At 48.6% G+C, this 14,943-nt stretch overlaps 1 protein-coding gene across 5 annotated transcripts in view; it reads left to right on the plus strand.

Annotated features, from left to right (window-relative positions):
- Nucleotides 1–14,943, plus strand: part of DOT1L (DOT1 like histone lysine methyltransferase) — a 75,698-nt gene that overhangs the window by 20,869 nt on the left and 39,886 nt on the right. For all 5 annotated transcript variants that reach the window (XM_027668327.1, XM_027668325.1, XM_027668326.1 and 2 more), the window contains exons 5-8: nucleotides 1,747–1,975; nucleotides 3,459–3,553; nucleotides 6,224–6,286; nucleotides 13,556–13,611. In XM_027668327.1, coding sequence (XP_027524128.1) covers nucleotides 1,747–1,975; nucleotides 3,459–3,553; nucleotides 6,224–6,286; nucleotides 13,556–13,611 — 443 coding nt within the window. The remainder of the gene's footprint in view (nucleotides 1–1,746; nucleotides 1,976–3,458; nucleotides 3,554–6,223; nucleotides 6,287–13,555; nucleotides 13,612–14,943) is intronic.

Consider the following 14,943-nt stretch of genomic DNA (forward strand, 5'->3'; position numbering starts at 1 on the left):
ACAGTCACTGTCACATCACCAATATCCAGCACTTTCATCTTTTTGGAGACTTATCTTGATATTAAACTTATTTTCTTCCTCACACCTGGGCAGTCAGGAGTTAGCATGGGAGGGACATTGAGGAAGAAAAGCAATTAAACCCCACTTTTTGTTCCCAAACTGTGGGTTTGGGAGGTGTTGGTCTTTATTATGCACCTCTGACATTGTTATTTTGGCACTTGGAAAGAGCTGAGTTACCTTTAGGGGGAAGAAAAGGTTTCTCTGCATTTAACACTTAGATGTTTCACAGGGATTTCTTGTGTAGATTGACTTTTGTGGGGGGGAATCTGTGGCTTATGGGTGCTTAAATAATCCATATGAACTCCCCTGCGTGTTGTGGAAGTGATCCATGCCTTAGGAATTTCCTTGCCACACAGTTCAGCCTCTCTGTTCTGTAGGATCACTGGCTGAAGGAGAATGTAATGTCTTTTCAGACCAATGTAATGAGCTTTTTGCTTCTCTTACCCCATAAAAGGTTGAACTGGAGGAAGCAAAACATGAACAGTGAATAATGTTACTGTTGTATTGAATTTAGAAGTATAGGTGGATTTTTTTCTCTGCTGTGCTTATGGGAATTATTTGAAGTATAATACTGCTGTGCAGTATTATAGCAAAAAGACTTTTTTCCAGGATTTCCTTCATTTTGTGGGCCTAGAGCTCCCTAAAACTTGTACTTCTTCGTATTCATGTGTGTGTTGGTTAATAGCTGAGCATTAGAAGCTATTCAACCTCTCCACTTGCATCAGAATCCCAGCAGAGGAATGTTTAGGAGGGGTCCTGGAGCTGCCTCTTTTTGGTTGTTTTTATCAAAGGGGGAGGTAAACATTTTTAAAACTTAAGAACTTTTATGCTTAGGACAGGTTGTTTTTTTTTTTCTGAGGAAGAAAGGAAGCTTGATTTCCATCTCTTTCCTGCCACTCCCTGTTTGAGTACATGCGATCCCTCCCATCTGACAGCTCCCGAGGCACAATTCAACTGCTCTGGTGTTGACACACACTCGGTATCAGCTCAATGGGATCAGTGAATAGAAAATCAGGGAGCAAACTCCACACCTTCTCAGCTTTATTCAGTGCTGAGCTTTCCATTGCCTGGTGGTGTTTGCATCTCTTTAATGGCCCCTTTAGCAGCTGTTTCCAGCAGAAATGACCCCTCAGTGAGGTGTGAAGTGCAGAGAACTGGGGTTGTGTTTGTCTTGAGTGTCACAGAAGAGGTCGGGTTGGGAGGGACCTTAAAGCTCATCTTGTTTCACCCCCTGCCAAGGGCAGGGACACCTTCCACCAGCCCAGGTTGCTCCTTTGATCCAACCTGGCCTTGGATGCTTCCAGGGATGGGGCAGCCACAGCTTCTCTGGGCAACCTGTGCCAGGGCCTCCCCACCCTCACAGCCAACAATTCCTTCCCAATATACCATCCAACCCTGTGTGAAGCCATTCCCCTTGTCCTGTCTCTCCATCCCTTGTCCAAAGTCTCTTTGAGCCCCTTCAGGCCCTGGAAGGAGCTCTCAGGTCTCCCTGGAGCCTTCTCCAGGTGGACACCCCCAGCTCTCTGCCTGCAGAGCGGAGGGGCTCCAGCCCTCGGGTCAGGACCATTTTGATGTTGGGCGAGGCGCTGGGAGGGGATTTCCCCTCGTTGTGCCTCCCCAGCCTGGCTGTAGGGCCGTGCCCTCGTCCCCCCCTGGGGTTCCCACCTCGTCCTGTGTTTCCTGCAGTGGAAGGGGACGACGCAGCCCATGAAGCTGAACACGCGTCCCTCCAACGGGCTGCTCCGGCACATCCTGCAGCAGGTCTACAACCACTCGGTCACCGACCCCGAGAAACTCAACAACTACGAGCCCTTCTCCCCAGAGGTCTATGGAGAAACCTCCTTTGACTTGGTGGCCCAAATGATCGATGAGATCAAAATGACAGAGGACGATTTGTTCGTCGACTTGGGCAGCGGTGAGTGACCGACGGCTTCTCTTTCTCTTTTTGTTTGCTGGTTTTCTCCTTTCTTTACCTAAACCAGGACTAAGGATTGTCTTGCAGGATAAACCAGGCCTAAGGATTACCTTGCAGGGTAAGCATCTGTTCTAGATAATCCCCCTGCTTTTTCTGACATGATTGAATGGACCAACGAGGTGCCCCAGACGTTCTCTATGGTGATAAAATATCACTGCAAATTTTATATAAGAAGTAAACCAGGACTAAAGATAGTCATGCAGGATAAGCCAGGACTAAGGATTGCCTTGCAGGATAAGCATCTTTTCTAAATAATCCCCCTGCTTTTTCTGACATGATTAAATGGACCAACCAGATACCGCCAGGCTCTCTGGTGATGAAATATCACTGCAAATTCAGTAATTGTTACAGAACTCTTGGTTTCTGTTGCTGTTGATGGATACACTTAAAAAGAAACATTGTTAAAAATGATGGTTGAAAAATAAAGTAGCATTTCTGAGGCTTCCTCTGTTTTCAGTGGATTTTATGACCCCCTTGTCTGAAGATGGGATTTCTTGGCCCTTCTCGTGATACACTTTGTGGGATCTGAAAATGAAGTAGATTTTTACCTCTGACTTCCTTGTCAGTGTGTCAGAAAAGATTTTAGAGTTCATTTTAACAGTTTTCTTGTGAGACCCCACAAAATCTAACCCACAACTGGCACAGGTTAAAGTTTTAAAAGGAAATAGGTGTTCCTAATTGGTGAGGAAACCAGGTATGACTCAAGGCCATGTGGAACAGAGACACTGAGTAAGAACATGCTGTTCTTTTTCTTGGTAAATCTGGTTCAGGGCAGGAAAGGAGCAACAAGAATTTCCCCTCTTACTGGATGTGTTGTAAATTTTTAACCCAAGTATATTTTTGGGTTTTGTTGCTGGTGTGATGCGAGACTTCTGGGGAAAAGTATTTTTAAAAAGATATTTTAAATTTAAATACAGGACTGCAATTCCCCCCCCTAGTTTTAACATATCTTCAGTGATTTGCTGTTTTTACCCCCATTTCCTCCCTCAGTGGGACTGATGTCTGAAATTTCCTGGTGTTCAGATGAGACATTTAGAAAGGCATCACATCTGACAAAGTATTTTCCATCTGGAATAAAAAAAAAGATTGTTGTGGGATGCTCCCAATTGTTTGTTCAGGAAGGTTACTGAAGATCATATCTGAAGCCCTGTAGTGCTGCAGGCTCAAATATTATATACTTTTAGCTGCTCTCATCATAAATCAATAATTTTCTTGCTCACCTTGAGGCTGAGCAGCACTTGGGGAGTGGGAATGAGTTCAGGGATCACAGAGCCTTGTGGAGGAAGGTCAGACCCTGGCAGTTAAAGCAGCCCCTGCACAGTTTATCTGCTGTTTTCCTGTTGCCCTTTGCTCTAACAACTCTTCTCTCCCTTGCAGTGGTTTCTGCTGGAATTGCTCTCACTTTGGGTTTTTCCCCCTGCAGGTGTGGGGCAGGTGGTGCTTCAAGTGGCTGCAGCCACGAACTGCAAACATCACTATGGAGTGGAGAAAGCTGATATTCCAGCCAAGTACGCCGAGGTGGGTCCTGTGGGGTGGCTCTGGCTGGGCTGCAGGAATAGCTGAGTGTCTGAGTTTCAGCCCTGCTCGATTCTCTCCCTCAGGTCAGACAGACCTGGAGCACGGTGTGCTTGGGGAGAGGAGTGTTTTTCCAGTCTGGAGAGCACAGGGGGAGCATTATCACCTTTCTGAAGTGCTTTCAGCTCTTTTAACAGTACTGACACAGGGCCTGTTCAAAAGGAAGGGCAGGAAAAGCTTCACACAAACACCTGAAATTATTCCGTGCCTGGAATGGCTCAGATAGAACTTCCAGAGGCCACAGTGTTCAGCAGATGTGGGAATTAATTCAGCAAGGAAATAGTTCTTAAATATTTTAAAGGCCTTGGTTCTGCCTGTGGTGATGGTGCCCCTTTTTGGTGTCTTAAGCTGAAGTTATTAAACCATCAGAGGCTCGTTGATGAGGCCTTTGTTGGGTGTCTGGAGGCACCTGAATGAAGAAAACCTTGAAAGGTCCTGAAGCTGAAGGAGGGAAGGTTTAGATTAGACATTAAGTAGAAATTATTTAGTATAAGGGTGGGGAGGCCCTGGCACAGGTTGCCCAGAGCAGCTGTGGCTGCCCCTGGATCCCTGGAAGTGTCCAAGACCAGGTTGGATGGGTCTTGGAGCAACCTGGGCTGGTGGAAGGTGTCCCTGCCCATGGCAGGGGTGGCACTGGATGGGCTTTAAGGTCCCTTCCAACCCAAACCATTCCATATTTCTATAGTATTAGTCAGGTTTCTTTACACTTCTCATTCTGGGCCAATGGGACACACAAAGATAATGAGTTCCAAGGCAAACCTGGAAGGCCACAAGCTAACAATAAAGGTTAGTCAAGCCTAACCAGGAGACGTTTGTTTGTTTCAGTCTCTGAACAGAAACTTCTCCCTCGGTATTGTCAAAACACTGACTCAGGCTGTGCAGGCTGGAAGATTATACCCCATGGAGGGAGGGGAAAAATAAAACTCCTTGATCCTCCTTTTCTGTGGTGTGGGCAAAAATGCATCAACAGAGTGATGAGGAGCATCAGACAAGGATCTAAAATCCATCTTGTTTCCCCTGCCATAGCCAGTGGAAGGTCCCAACTGGAGGGCTCTGCAGTCCCTCTGTGGGAGTGTCCTGGTTTCACCAGGGAGCACTTGCAAGGCCTGGAATCCCCTCTGGGTTTACTATTAAACTTAAAAGATGAGCATTAAAAGGGAAATTCCCACTCTCACTAATACCCCTTCATGGCACTGTGCAAACAAGGTTTTACTGGAAACAGCAAACAGAGATCACAAATGGAGAGTTAGGAGTATTAACTACTGGGGTACCTCCAGCTTCAGGAGTATTTCATGTGAATATTCTGCATTATTCTGGTTAAATCCTGCCAGATTTAACAACCCAACAGCTGCTGCAGTGTCAGTGTGTGAAGCTGCCTGAGTGCAGTTCCTCTGCCTCATGCCTGTGTCAGGGACCAGCTTCCCTCCAAACCTTTGTGGGAGGGCTTGGATTAAGATTCTGGTTAAGATTGGCTGTGACAACACATCTCTGGGCACTGTGATAATTAATGCAAATGGCTTTGAAAAGCTTCAGCTAAATGATGTTGTGGGTTTGTTTTAGTGAAGTTGTCGTAAAAAATAATTAAAAATGCAGTTGTGCAGTGTGAGAAAATCCTGAGGATGGAGGTCTCCACCATCTCTGAGCTGTCAGGGAAGTCAGAATTCCTGCTGGTCTCTTCTCAAAGCATCATGGAACGGTTTGGGTTGGAAGGGAGCTCTGCAGATCCCCCAGTCCAACCCCTGCCCAGGCAGGGTCACCTGGAGCTGGTGACACAGGGAGGGAGACTCTCCCTTGTCTCCTTTCCCTGCTACCTCCAACTTTGGGCCAAACCCTAAGGATCAGGAGGGTTTTTTCCAGCCTTCCAAGACACTTGAGTTACTTTTTCCAGCTTTTGTAGAGCTGTAGCTGCCCCTGGTTCCCCTCCAGAGCCTGCCCTGCTCAGGGCCATTGGGACAGCTGGAATTGTGCTCGTGGGGGTTTGTGAGGGACTGAGATCTCTGGATGGGGGGGATTTGGTTCCTTTCTCCTCTATTTAGGCAATGACAAACTGGTGGCAGTAGGAGCCCTCCCTCCTCTGCAGCCCTGGAGTGAAGGATGTCATCACTCCAAAATCCTTGGATGCAGTTTGGGGCATCCCTGGTTGCTGTGGGAATGGGGATGCTTTGGATGCTGCTCTCTGCCCTCTCCCTGCCCCCAGCAGACCTGGCTTTAGCCCGTGAGTCCCTTTGCTCCCAGGGCTTAGGCTGGGCTGCCTCCCTCCTGCTCCCTGTGGATTATGTGCCCCAGCTCAGGAGCTGCTCAAGGTTGTGCCATTTTTAGTGCTGACCAGTGGCAGTGCTTTTCCTACAGCGTGGATCTCCCAGGAAAAGGGGGAGGGATGAACATTCCGGCTTTGACTTGCAAAAATATGGGGTTTTTTTAAGGAAACCGAACAGCAGGAGCTGTTTGTCTGCCTGTCCTTGGAATGTTAATGGCAAAAAGCCTCCAGCCAACCCCACCAGACAGAACTCCCGGGGGTCGGGAGCGCTGGCAGAGCTGTGCCTCTGCTCCTGGGATGGCTCTGGAAACAGGAGATGTCCCAACAGCTGCTTTTGTTTTTCCTCCCTCTTGCAGACCATGGACAGAGAGTTCAGAAAGTGGATGAAGTGGTATGGAAAAAAACACGCAGAATACACAGTGAGTAAAATCCTGGGGCTCCTACTGGTGTCCAGCTTGGAAAGTCCTCTCCAGCCTTCCCCAGCCACCAGCAGTGAGACCACAGCTGCTTCCTGGCTGTTCCCTTCATCCTGGTTTTTCCAAGCCATCCTCCAAAGCCTCTCTCTTTGTCTTGCTTGATGTGTAGTATGGTGTTATTGGAACCACTTCCAGGTCTTTCCACTCTTGGAAGATTTATCCTCCTGGGGCTGCGACGTGTCTTCTGTTCATCCTACACGTCCTTTCCCTTTTTTCTCCCCCTCTCTCCATGGATTGGGGGTTTTGCTGGAGAGACTGTTGGAAATAGCAGCTCCTCCTTGGGATTCTGGAATCTCCTGGTAGATTCCCAGGCAGGGGAAGGTGTGGAAACCTGGGACAGGGGTTGGAGGGGGTGGGATGGCGGGGACGGAACTTCTGGCTGGAGGTTGGAGCAGGAGACTCCAGGAGCAGTGGGAGGCTGTGGGCTCAGGAAGGGTGTTGGGGTGGTTAATTCTGACTTGGAAAGGCTTGGAATTGGGTGCCCTGAGGCTGTAGCTGGATCAGGAGCAGTAAATGGGTCATCCCAGGGCATCTCCCTCCCTGGGGATAGGGACAGGTGTTGGAATTACTTTCCCTTCCTCCCCATGTTGCTCCATCTTTGTGGATGTTTTGCCCTCTGGAATGACAGTGTGAAACCCATGCACTGTCCTGTGCCATTCCTTTCCTTTTCCCTCCTTCTTAATTTTCATTAAGAAAACCTGTTCCCTGGTCAGTCACTTCCCGTGAAATACATAGAAAGTGAAATACATGTTCCACAGGAACCCATGGAGTGTTTGGAAAATACATCTATTTATGCTTCTCCTCCCGGTCTCCAAAGGTCAGGAAAGAGGCTGGATGGAGCAGGAATGTTCCCTAATTTCCCAGCCCAGCTGGGTCACTCTGTCCTGCTCAGAGGTCGCCGCTGGCTCCGTGTCCTGTGTTGAGGTTGAAGTTTGGGAGCTGCTCCTTCCCTTCCCTTTTGTACAGAGCCATTCTTTCCATGTTCCTGGAATGGTGTGAACCACGTGGCTGGAGCATTCCAGCAGGGTGGGATCAAATGCCAGGTTTATTTCCCAATTTTCCCAGCCTTTTTTCCCCATTTTTTTGGCTGCTGGGATCCTTCAGAGGGCTCATCTTGTAGGAAAGGCTGTTCCAGCTCTGCCTTTGGAAAACAGGCCGGAAAGGCCTGGTCCCACCTGCCTCTGAGCACTCTCTCCCTGGAATTCCTGTGCTGGATGGAACTATTCCCTCCTGAGGGCTGCTGGGGGACTGGTTTGCAGCAGGCTGGATATCCCTGCTAACTCCTTCCTGCTGTAGGAGCACTGGGAATGCTTCCCTGCTCCTCCAGTGGCCATATGGCATTTTTCCATTGTGTCACCCAGCTGGCACGACATGAAAGGAGCTGTTCCTGAGGATCCTCTGCCTCTGAGCTGGGGAATGTAAAGAATAGGAGAGGAGCTTGGATAAAATATTGGAAGCATATTGCTTGCCCTAGGCAGCACTTCCAGCCTGAGCATTCCCAGGGCCAGGGTCTGGTGCTGCATTGGAACAAAGCTGCTTATTTTTGCCAGGTTCTTTGGCTTTTCTGACTCTGCTTTCTGCAGTGTTTGGAGTGTGTGCAGCCTGGGTTTTTTGGGAAGAGTTAAAACACTTGCAGCACTTTGTCTTAAGGAAAATTGGTTTCTTGTCACTTGGAGTGATGCTTGAACACAGATTTTGGTCTTTTACATGCAGACACAGGGCAGATTTTATTTAGTTTTTATTCATCAAACATCCCCATTTATTTTCTTAAGAAGATTCTCAGCAGCATCTGCTGTAGGTGACTCATTAAAGAGAGCAAACTTGTCTCACAATGCAGCTGGAAAACACAGAATTAAAAGCCTGGCATCTTTGTCTTTCTGGAAAACAACTTTGTCCCTGCAAAATGCTCCCAAAACTGCAAATATTGGAGGCAAAATAAGCCCAAATTGAAGTAGTCTGTCATCAGCAGAGCTCAGCTGGTGAATCTCACTCCAGTGTTCCAGGCAGTCACATGAAAACTCAATATTTTGGGAAGAATCAAGTGGTGGAGGAGGGGGAGGGAGCTTGGCAGGAGTTCAGGGGGAAGAATCTTGGATCCCACCTGCAGCTTTGGCTGAACGCTGGGGATGTGGTAAAACAGAAACTGGGGGACATGAGGCAGCAGAAAATCCAGGGGTTAGGCCTGCAGGGCTTTAGATTATTTTAACAGCCCAAAGCCCAGTACAGTTATAATTTCCCAATACAAATGGACTTTTGGTTTCCCCTGCAAAGCTGCTGTGTCACCTCAGCAGTGCTGGGTTTGTGCAGCTCAGCGATTCCTTCTCACTTGGGCAATGATTTTCCCTGTGGTTCTTCACCATCTCCAGCCTCACCACATGGCAGGAGCTTCCTGAGGAATATTTTATGGCCTTTTTGCCTTTTGCAATAATCCAAGGGGCTGCCAGAACCTCACTATATTTTTGTAACCTGCCCCAAATCTGACTAACAGGGTTTTTTTCAGATTACTATTAAAAGAAAATTGACAGGAATGTAAACAAATAAAAAACACCCCCCAAAAGCTTTCCAAACCAATAAACTCGTGTTTGGAAAGGCTTGAACAGAAGGACAATGAGCTGTTGCTCATTAAATTGCTCTGCAAGCCTTCAAATTCACTTCCTGGGTTGTTCTTGTTACTGCTGGAAGTTCTGGAATTCTGGAGAGCAAAGTCCAGTGACAACATTTAAAATAAATCCTGATTGTCCACCTGTATTTCCATCCTATTTTGTCAACAATCACAGAAAATACTCTCTCTGGAGCAATGTTTCCATATAAAACTGGCAGCCTCACGTGCATGGAGGTGTCTCAGGGAAGCAGGACAGGGCTGTGTGGTCACTGCAGGTGATAATTCACATTAAATTCCTCCAGTAGCTGGAGGCAAAGTGTCTTGAGGGGGTGTCAGGTGCCCAGGGCTGCTGCAGAGCTCCAGCTGCGTCAGCCCTGAAGTTGGAGAGGGGGAAGATCCATTTGGGGCAGGAGAGGAGTGGGAGGGAGGTTGCTTATCATGCTCTGCTTGGAATTCTCCTGCTCTCCAGCTGCTGGGGGTCTCATAATCCTGTAAAATGAGTATTTACATGCCTGTGGTCCTGGGTGCCTCATTCCTGGTTGTGGATGTCCAATTCCTGCTCAGTTAGGGGAAATCCCATTCTTTGCTGGTCTCCTGCATTCAGAGGGCTTTACATCTTCATCATCATCATCTCCTTCAGCTTTTTGGACGAGAATGTCCCACTTCTGACGCATCTCACTGTGCTCCAGCTCCTTTGATCTTCTCATTCCCTTCCCCCAGAGCTGAGAAGTTTCCAGGATTAGCTCCTTCCCCCTTCTTTGCAAGAAAACTTGTCTGCAGGAAGCAGGACACTTTGGGAAGGTCGTTAGGCCTGGCTGATTAGAGAGCCTTTCTTGGGGAATTCTGCACATGTGCAGCCCCCAAATTAAAACCTGCTATCACAATTAACAGGCAGATGGGTTTTCATGGTTCCTGACTCTAATATCCTCCTGTGGCCTCAAACTCAGAGGCATCTCAGGTATCTGGGGCAGGAGGCTGAGGCTGCCGTGTGGCACAAAGTGCTTCTTCTCTGCCTGGGGTCCCCTTGGAGGACATTTTTGGGGTGTCCTCAGTGCCTACAACCCGTTTTCCCCTTGCGTGGGGAAGGTTTTCTCCCTTAGAGCTCTGCTGAAGGCAAGGGTTTGGTTTGTGTTTGTTTACTCAGGGTTGTTATAACAGAATTCCTGCCCTGCTCCATAAAAGCCCTGCTTTAGCAGCAGATGACAATCTTCAAAGCAAGGGCAGGAAACACAGCTCAGCTTTGCCAAGCTGAGGGATTTTGGGTGGGTGGGGAGACCCAGGAGCTGCTGAGGGCTGGAGGTGCTCTGTGATTCAGCCCCGTGGATTAGAGGGGAATCTTCACAGATCACAGGATGTGCTGAGCTGGAAGGACCCACAAGGATCAACACATCCCATTTAGTGCCTAAATCAGTGTAAACCTGGCTTTGTAAACCTCCAGGCTTATCTCAGGCTGAGTTTGGGGTGTCTCCCTGGCTGCTTTTCCTGGAAATCGGAGAAAAGCAGTGATTAGTGTAGGACTTCCAGTGCCTCTTGCTGCCCAGGGAGCAGACTGGCATCACCTGGACCTCAAGCCCTGCAGCTCGAGGAGGGCCAGAGCAATTGCTCACTCCAGGTGTTCCTGAAGGCCCTGTTTCAGTGGGAATCTCGCCGGGCTGGGCTTTGAAAAGCCCTCCAAACGTCCCCCGTGGCTTTGAAATGGTGCCACGTTTGGGAGGTTTGGCTTGATGCCTCCAGTTATTTTTGAAGAGAACAGGAACCTAAAAATAACCCTGTGTACTTTTCCAGGCAGAACTGGCTGGTTTTTGGGAGCCAAGTGTTTGCAAAGAGGCGGCTGCAATGAGCCATCCTGTGAATTTATGGCTCTGTGGAGCTGCTCAGGCACAGGGAGACTCCCAGTCCAGCCCTGGGTGAGATCCCAGCCCTCCTTCAGGCCTGAGCTGCCCAAATTCCTGCTCTGCACACACCCACAGCTCTGTACCTCTGGCTACTTCTGACCTGCTGCTTCCCATCGAGTTCCAGATGCTGTTGGGTGTATTCCTGGCTGAAAAAAACCTGAATAAAAACCTGGTTTGCCTTCTAAATTTAGCGGCAGTGCAGCTCTGAGGGTGATTTTGCTGAGCTAATTATCCTGTTAGAGAAAGCATCTCCTACATTGTCTAATCAGATGAAAATATCTGTGTTACAGATGGTCCCTTCCATTCATTATTCACTAAGGAGATTAAGTTTCCAAGAGAGAGGGAGGAGCAGGATTGGGGTGGGGACACTGGAAGAGATTGAGAGACTGGGATGGAGGTGTCCCCTTCTCCCTGGATGACCATCATGGACCATGTTCTGCTGCAGTCCTGGGGTTGATCCAGCTGCATTTTCCTCACCAGTTCTTGTTTCACTCTCAGAATCCCTGTAAACCTCTGAGCTGTCTGGGATTTTGGGGGAATTCTGTTGGATTCCCTGTGTCAGTTGGTGGGGAAGGAGCTGCTTTCCTCCTTGGAGGGAGTCCTTTATTGCTCACTGCCCCAGTGGTCAGGGATCTCTATCCTGTCTCTGAGGGGAGCAGCCCCTGCTCCAGGAATCCCTGCCTTGCTTCCAGAGGGGAAAAGGAAGAAAAATAACCCATTTTCTCCCAGCCCCAGTTGACCATCTGGTTATTTCTGTTCTCCTCTGTTTTTCCTGCTGAGATTTTCCCCTAAGCCTGAGCTGGGGAAGCAGAGCCACAAAAATAGATGTGTCTGAGCAGGGCTGGGGTTCATTTGAATTGTTAAATGGCTCTGTCTTGCAAATGTTCATCCTCCACGGGTGATATCAAGTTAAACAGGGAGATTTGGGTTATAAATGCTCCTCTGACCACCCAGGCAGGACAAACACACTGGGAAACTGGATCCAAGGAAAGCCCAACAGCCACTTAGGTTGGATTTCAAGACCTTTATATGAAGCTCAGCATTTCAGGATCGTTTCATGTTACGCTGGTTCTTTGTTCCCTTTCAAACTGTGGCTTCAGGATTGGCCTTCCTGGCTTTTCAGATGTTTTTCTTTCCCCTGTTAGTGTTTGAAAACCCTGTGGAGACCTTAGAAACTGGTGGTGTGGAGGATGCCAGGGAGATGCTGACTTGCAAAAAGTGTTGTAAGATAAATGCAGTTGCCTGTCATGTGGGTTTGCTTCAACTATGTCTTGGTTACTCAACCATGGAACTGTTTACTACAAGACTTGGAGACAAAATTATCTCTTAAAATTCATCTAGAAATGGGCTCCATTCACCTACAGAACTCCAGAAAAAATGCTTCCATATATGAGGTGAAAAGAACTCATCTTGGAACTGCTGTTGCCTTGAGGTTCTGGTTTAGGTTCTGCCCAGACCCAACCGGGTGTTGGGGGGTTGGATCTCAGAGTTCAGCCTCCACCATATCCTTTGTTTTTACTGGAGCAGGGATGCCAGAGGTGCATCCCCTCCCAGCAGGGGGGAGAACACAGGCCTTAATTCCAGTTTTAATCTCATTTCAGCCCAGCTGCTTGGTGGGACAGGTTCTTCTGACTCACTTGTGTTGCTCTGACCTGCTCTTTTTGGTGGATTTACTGTCTAATGCTTGAAGCTCTTGACAAAGGTCCTGATCTCTTCCCTGAAAATCCTCAATATTCACTTTTCTCAGCCTCTTTTTTTTGTTTTTTATCCTTCCTCGTGGGAGCAGCCCCACTGCTCTTGGCACCTGTGTCTTTGTCCTCTGTGGTGGCACAGCCAGGTCTTGGCTCTGAGTGCTTCCCTGGGACAGTGCCCAGCTCAGCCAGGGAGGGGTGGGAGCTGTCCCAGTGTCTGCACTGCAGTGCTGGCACCTCTGAGGTGTCACTCCTCTGCAATCTGTGCAGAAAAAGGATCCTGAGCAGTCAGTTTGGTTGCTTTGATGTTCTGGGATAAACCATCCCCTCACCCCTCCAAGGGCTGTCATTGTCATTAATTACAGAGCTGCATCTTGTTTTTCCCTCTCCTTTTCTTATCTTCCTCTCCCAACCCTCCTCCTGCCTGACCTGTGGCACAGCAGAGGGTGGGAAAACATTCCTCTGGGGAGAGCTTTGTGTTCACCTGGGACTGCTGGGGTGCCATCAGGAAGGTGCTGCTGAGTCACTGGAGTCAGGACTGTGTTTCTTTTCAAATAAGACCTTTCTGTTCCTTCACTTCCATCCTGAAGGTGGTAGGAGCAGTTGGGGTTTATATTTAGCCCCACAGGAAATCAGGTGCTTGAGCTCAACAGGAGCCTGGATTTGGGTTCCCAGCAGGACTGTTCCCAGCCTGTGCTCAGCTCCCTGTGCTGGCCCAGCCATGGATGCATTTGGGGATCAGCTTTGGAATCTCCACGGATCACAGCCCTCACAGGGCACTAAGGATACCCAGAGACCCTTCCTGGGGTATCCCTGGGTGGGAGCAGGGACGGAGGCACCTCTGGGATCCCAGGAATGAGCAGAGCCAGCCCTGCCTGGTTCATCCCCTCTGTGCTCCCCAAAAACTTCCTCTGGCCTTGGCTCTTGTGGGATCAGGGAGCTGGCACAGCATGTTTGTCCCTCTCCAAAGGAAAAGGGCACAACATTAACTCCTCTGTGTGTTTTTGTGTTCTTTGTTTTTAAGCTGGAAAGAGGTGACTTCCTTTCAGAAGAGTGGAGGGAGAGAATTGCAAACACAAGGTACAGTACAGCCATTGAGTGCTGCTTTATGAACTGGAGACTTGGGAGTTTGTATAATGGAAATTGGGAGCCTGGCCAGCTTTTTATATAGAATTTCCATAGCAAATACCAGAAGTTGATCTGCCAACTCCTATATTGGCCTCTTTAGATCCTGTTTTCTGACTGGAAGAATGGCTTTAAATGCATGTCCCATGGTATTATATCCAAGGGTGTATCCAAGATAAATCCTGGTTGTACAGACAAGCAGAAACCTCCATTTGTTTTGCATATCCCTGTAGTTCCTGTCAGGGATTCTGGCAATACACTAATTATCTTGGCTATGGGGGCTCACTTTCCCTTTAATAAAAAGCAAAAGACCCAAGTGAGTCTGTTCCAACTTAAATTGAAAATTCATTTCAGCTAATTGTCTTGAAGACTTATTTATGTGGAGAACTGTGCAGAGGGTCAGGCTCCTTTTTCTGAGGGAGCAAAAAGAGGGAGTAAATTTGTTAAAAACCATCAAAGTCGTCTGTATTTTTAAAGCTTTTCATTCTTCCAGCCTTATGGGCAGAAAAGAAAAACCCTCTTTATTTTTATATGACCTTTTGGGCCACCCTGTTATGTGGGGAAATGAAGGCAGTTGTCAGAGAGGGCTCTGAAAGCCTTCAGTTGTGGCAATTCCTGGATTGCTCCCAAGGGAATGGTTTAGGAGCAGGCCATGGAGGAGGCTGCTGACTTCTGCTTTATTCTGGACCTCAGTTCCTTCTGGAGATGCCTTTTTATTTGGGGACAGACTTGTCCCAGCCTTGCAGCTCCCTGGGGTTTGGCTTTGCTGCTTCTGGTTCCAAGGGCACCCTCCTCTGCTGCTGGGCCACTTCCCTTCAACTCAGTGAACCTTTTTGGACAGTTTTTGGCTGCAGGAGCTCTGAGTTCACAGGGAAGTGCTGGGAGGTGTTTATTTTGGGTGTCTCATGCTCTGCACAGACACCTCACCCTGGTGCAGAATCCCAGGATGGGTTGGGTTGGGTTGGAAGGACCTTAAAGCCCATCTCATTCCAGGGACACCTTCCATGGATCAGGGTGCTCCAGCCTGGCCTGGGACACGTGCAGGGCTGGGGCAGCCCCAGGGAATGATGCTGGGAGCAGGACAAGGCTCCCCATGGCCACGTGGAATGAGCCCTGCAGGATGTGTATTCCAAGGGCTTGGCAGTTCCTGGGATCAGGGTGCTCTGGGCCCCTGTGCCCTGCACGTGCACACGAGCCCTGGGCCAGCAGGAGCTCTGTACAAACACCCATCTGCCAGCTCTGGCTCTCCCCCTTCCTTTCCTGGATGTTTTCTACTCCCATTAATAC

Source organism: Corapipo altera, unplaced genomic scaffold (assembly GCF_003945725.1).
Source record: "Corapipo altera isolate COAL_440 unplaced genomic scaffold, ASM394572v1 138, whole genome shotgun sequence".
Taxonomy (NCBI): Eukaryota; Metazoa; Chordata; class Aves; order Passeriformes; family Pipridae; genus Corapipo; species Corapipo altera.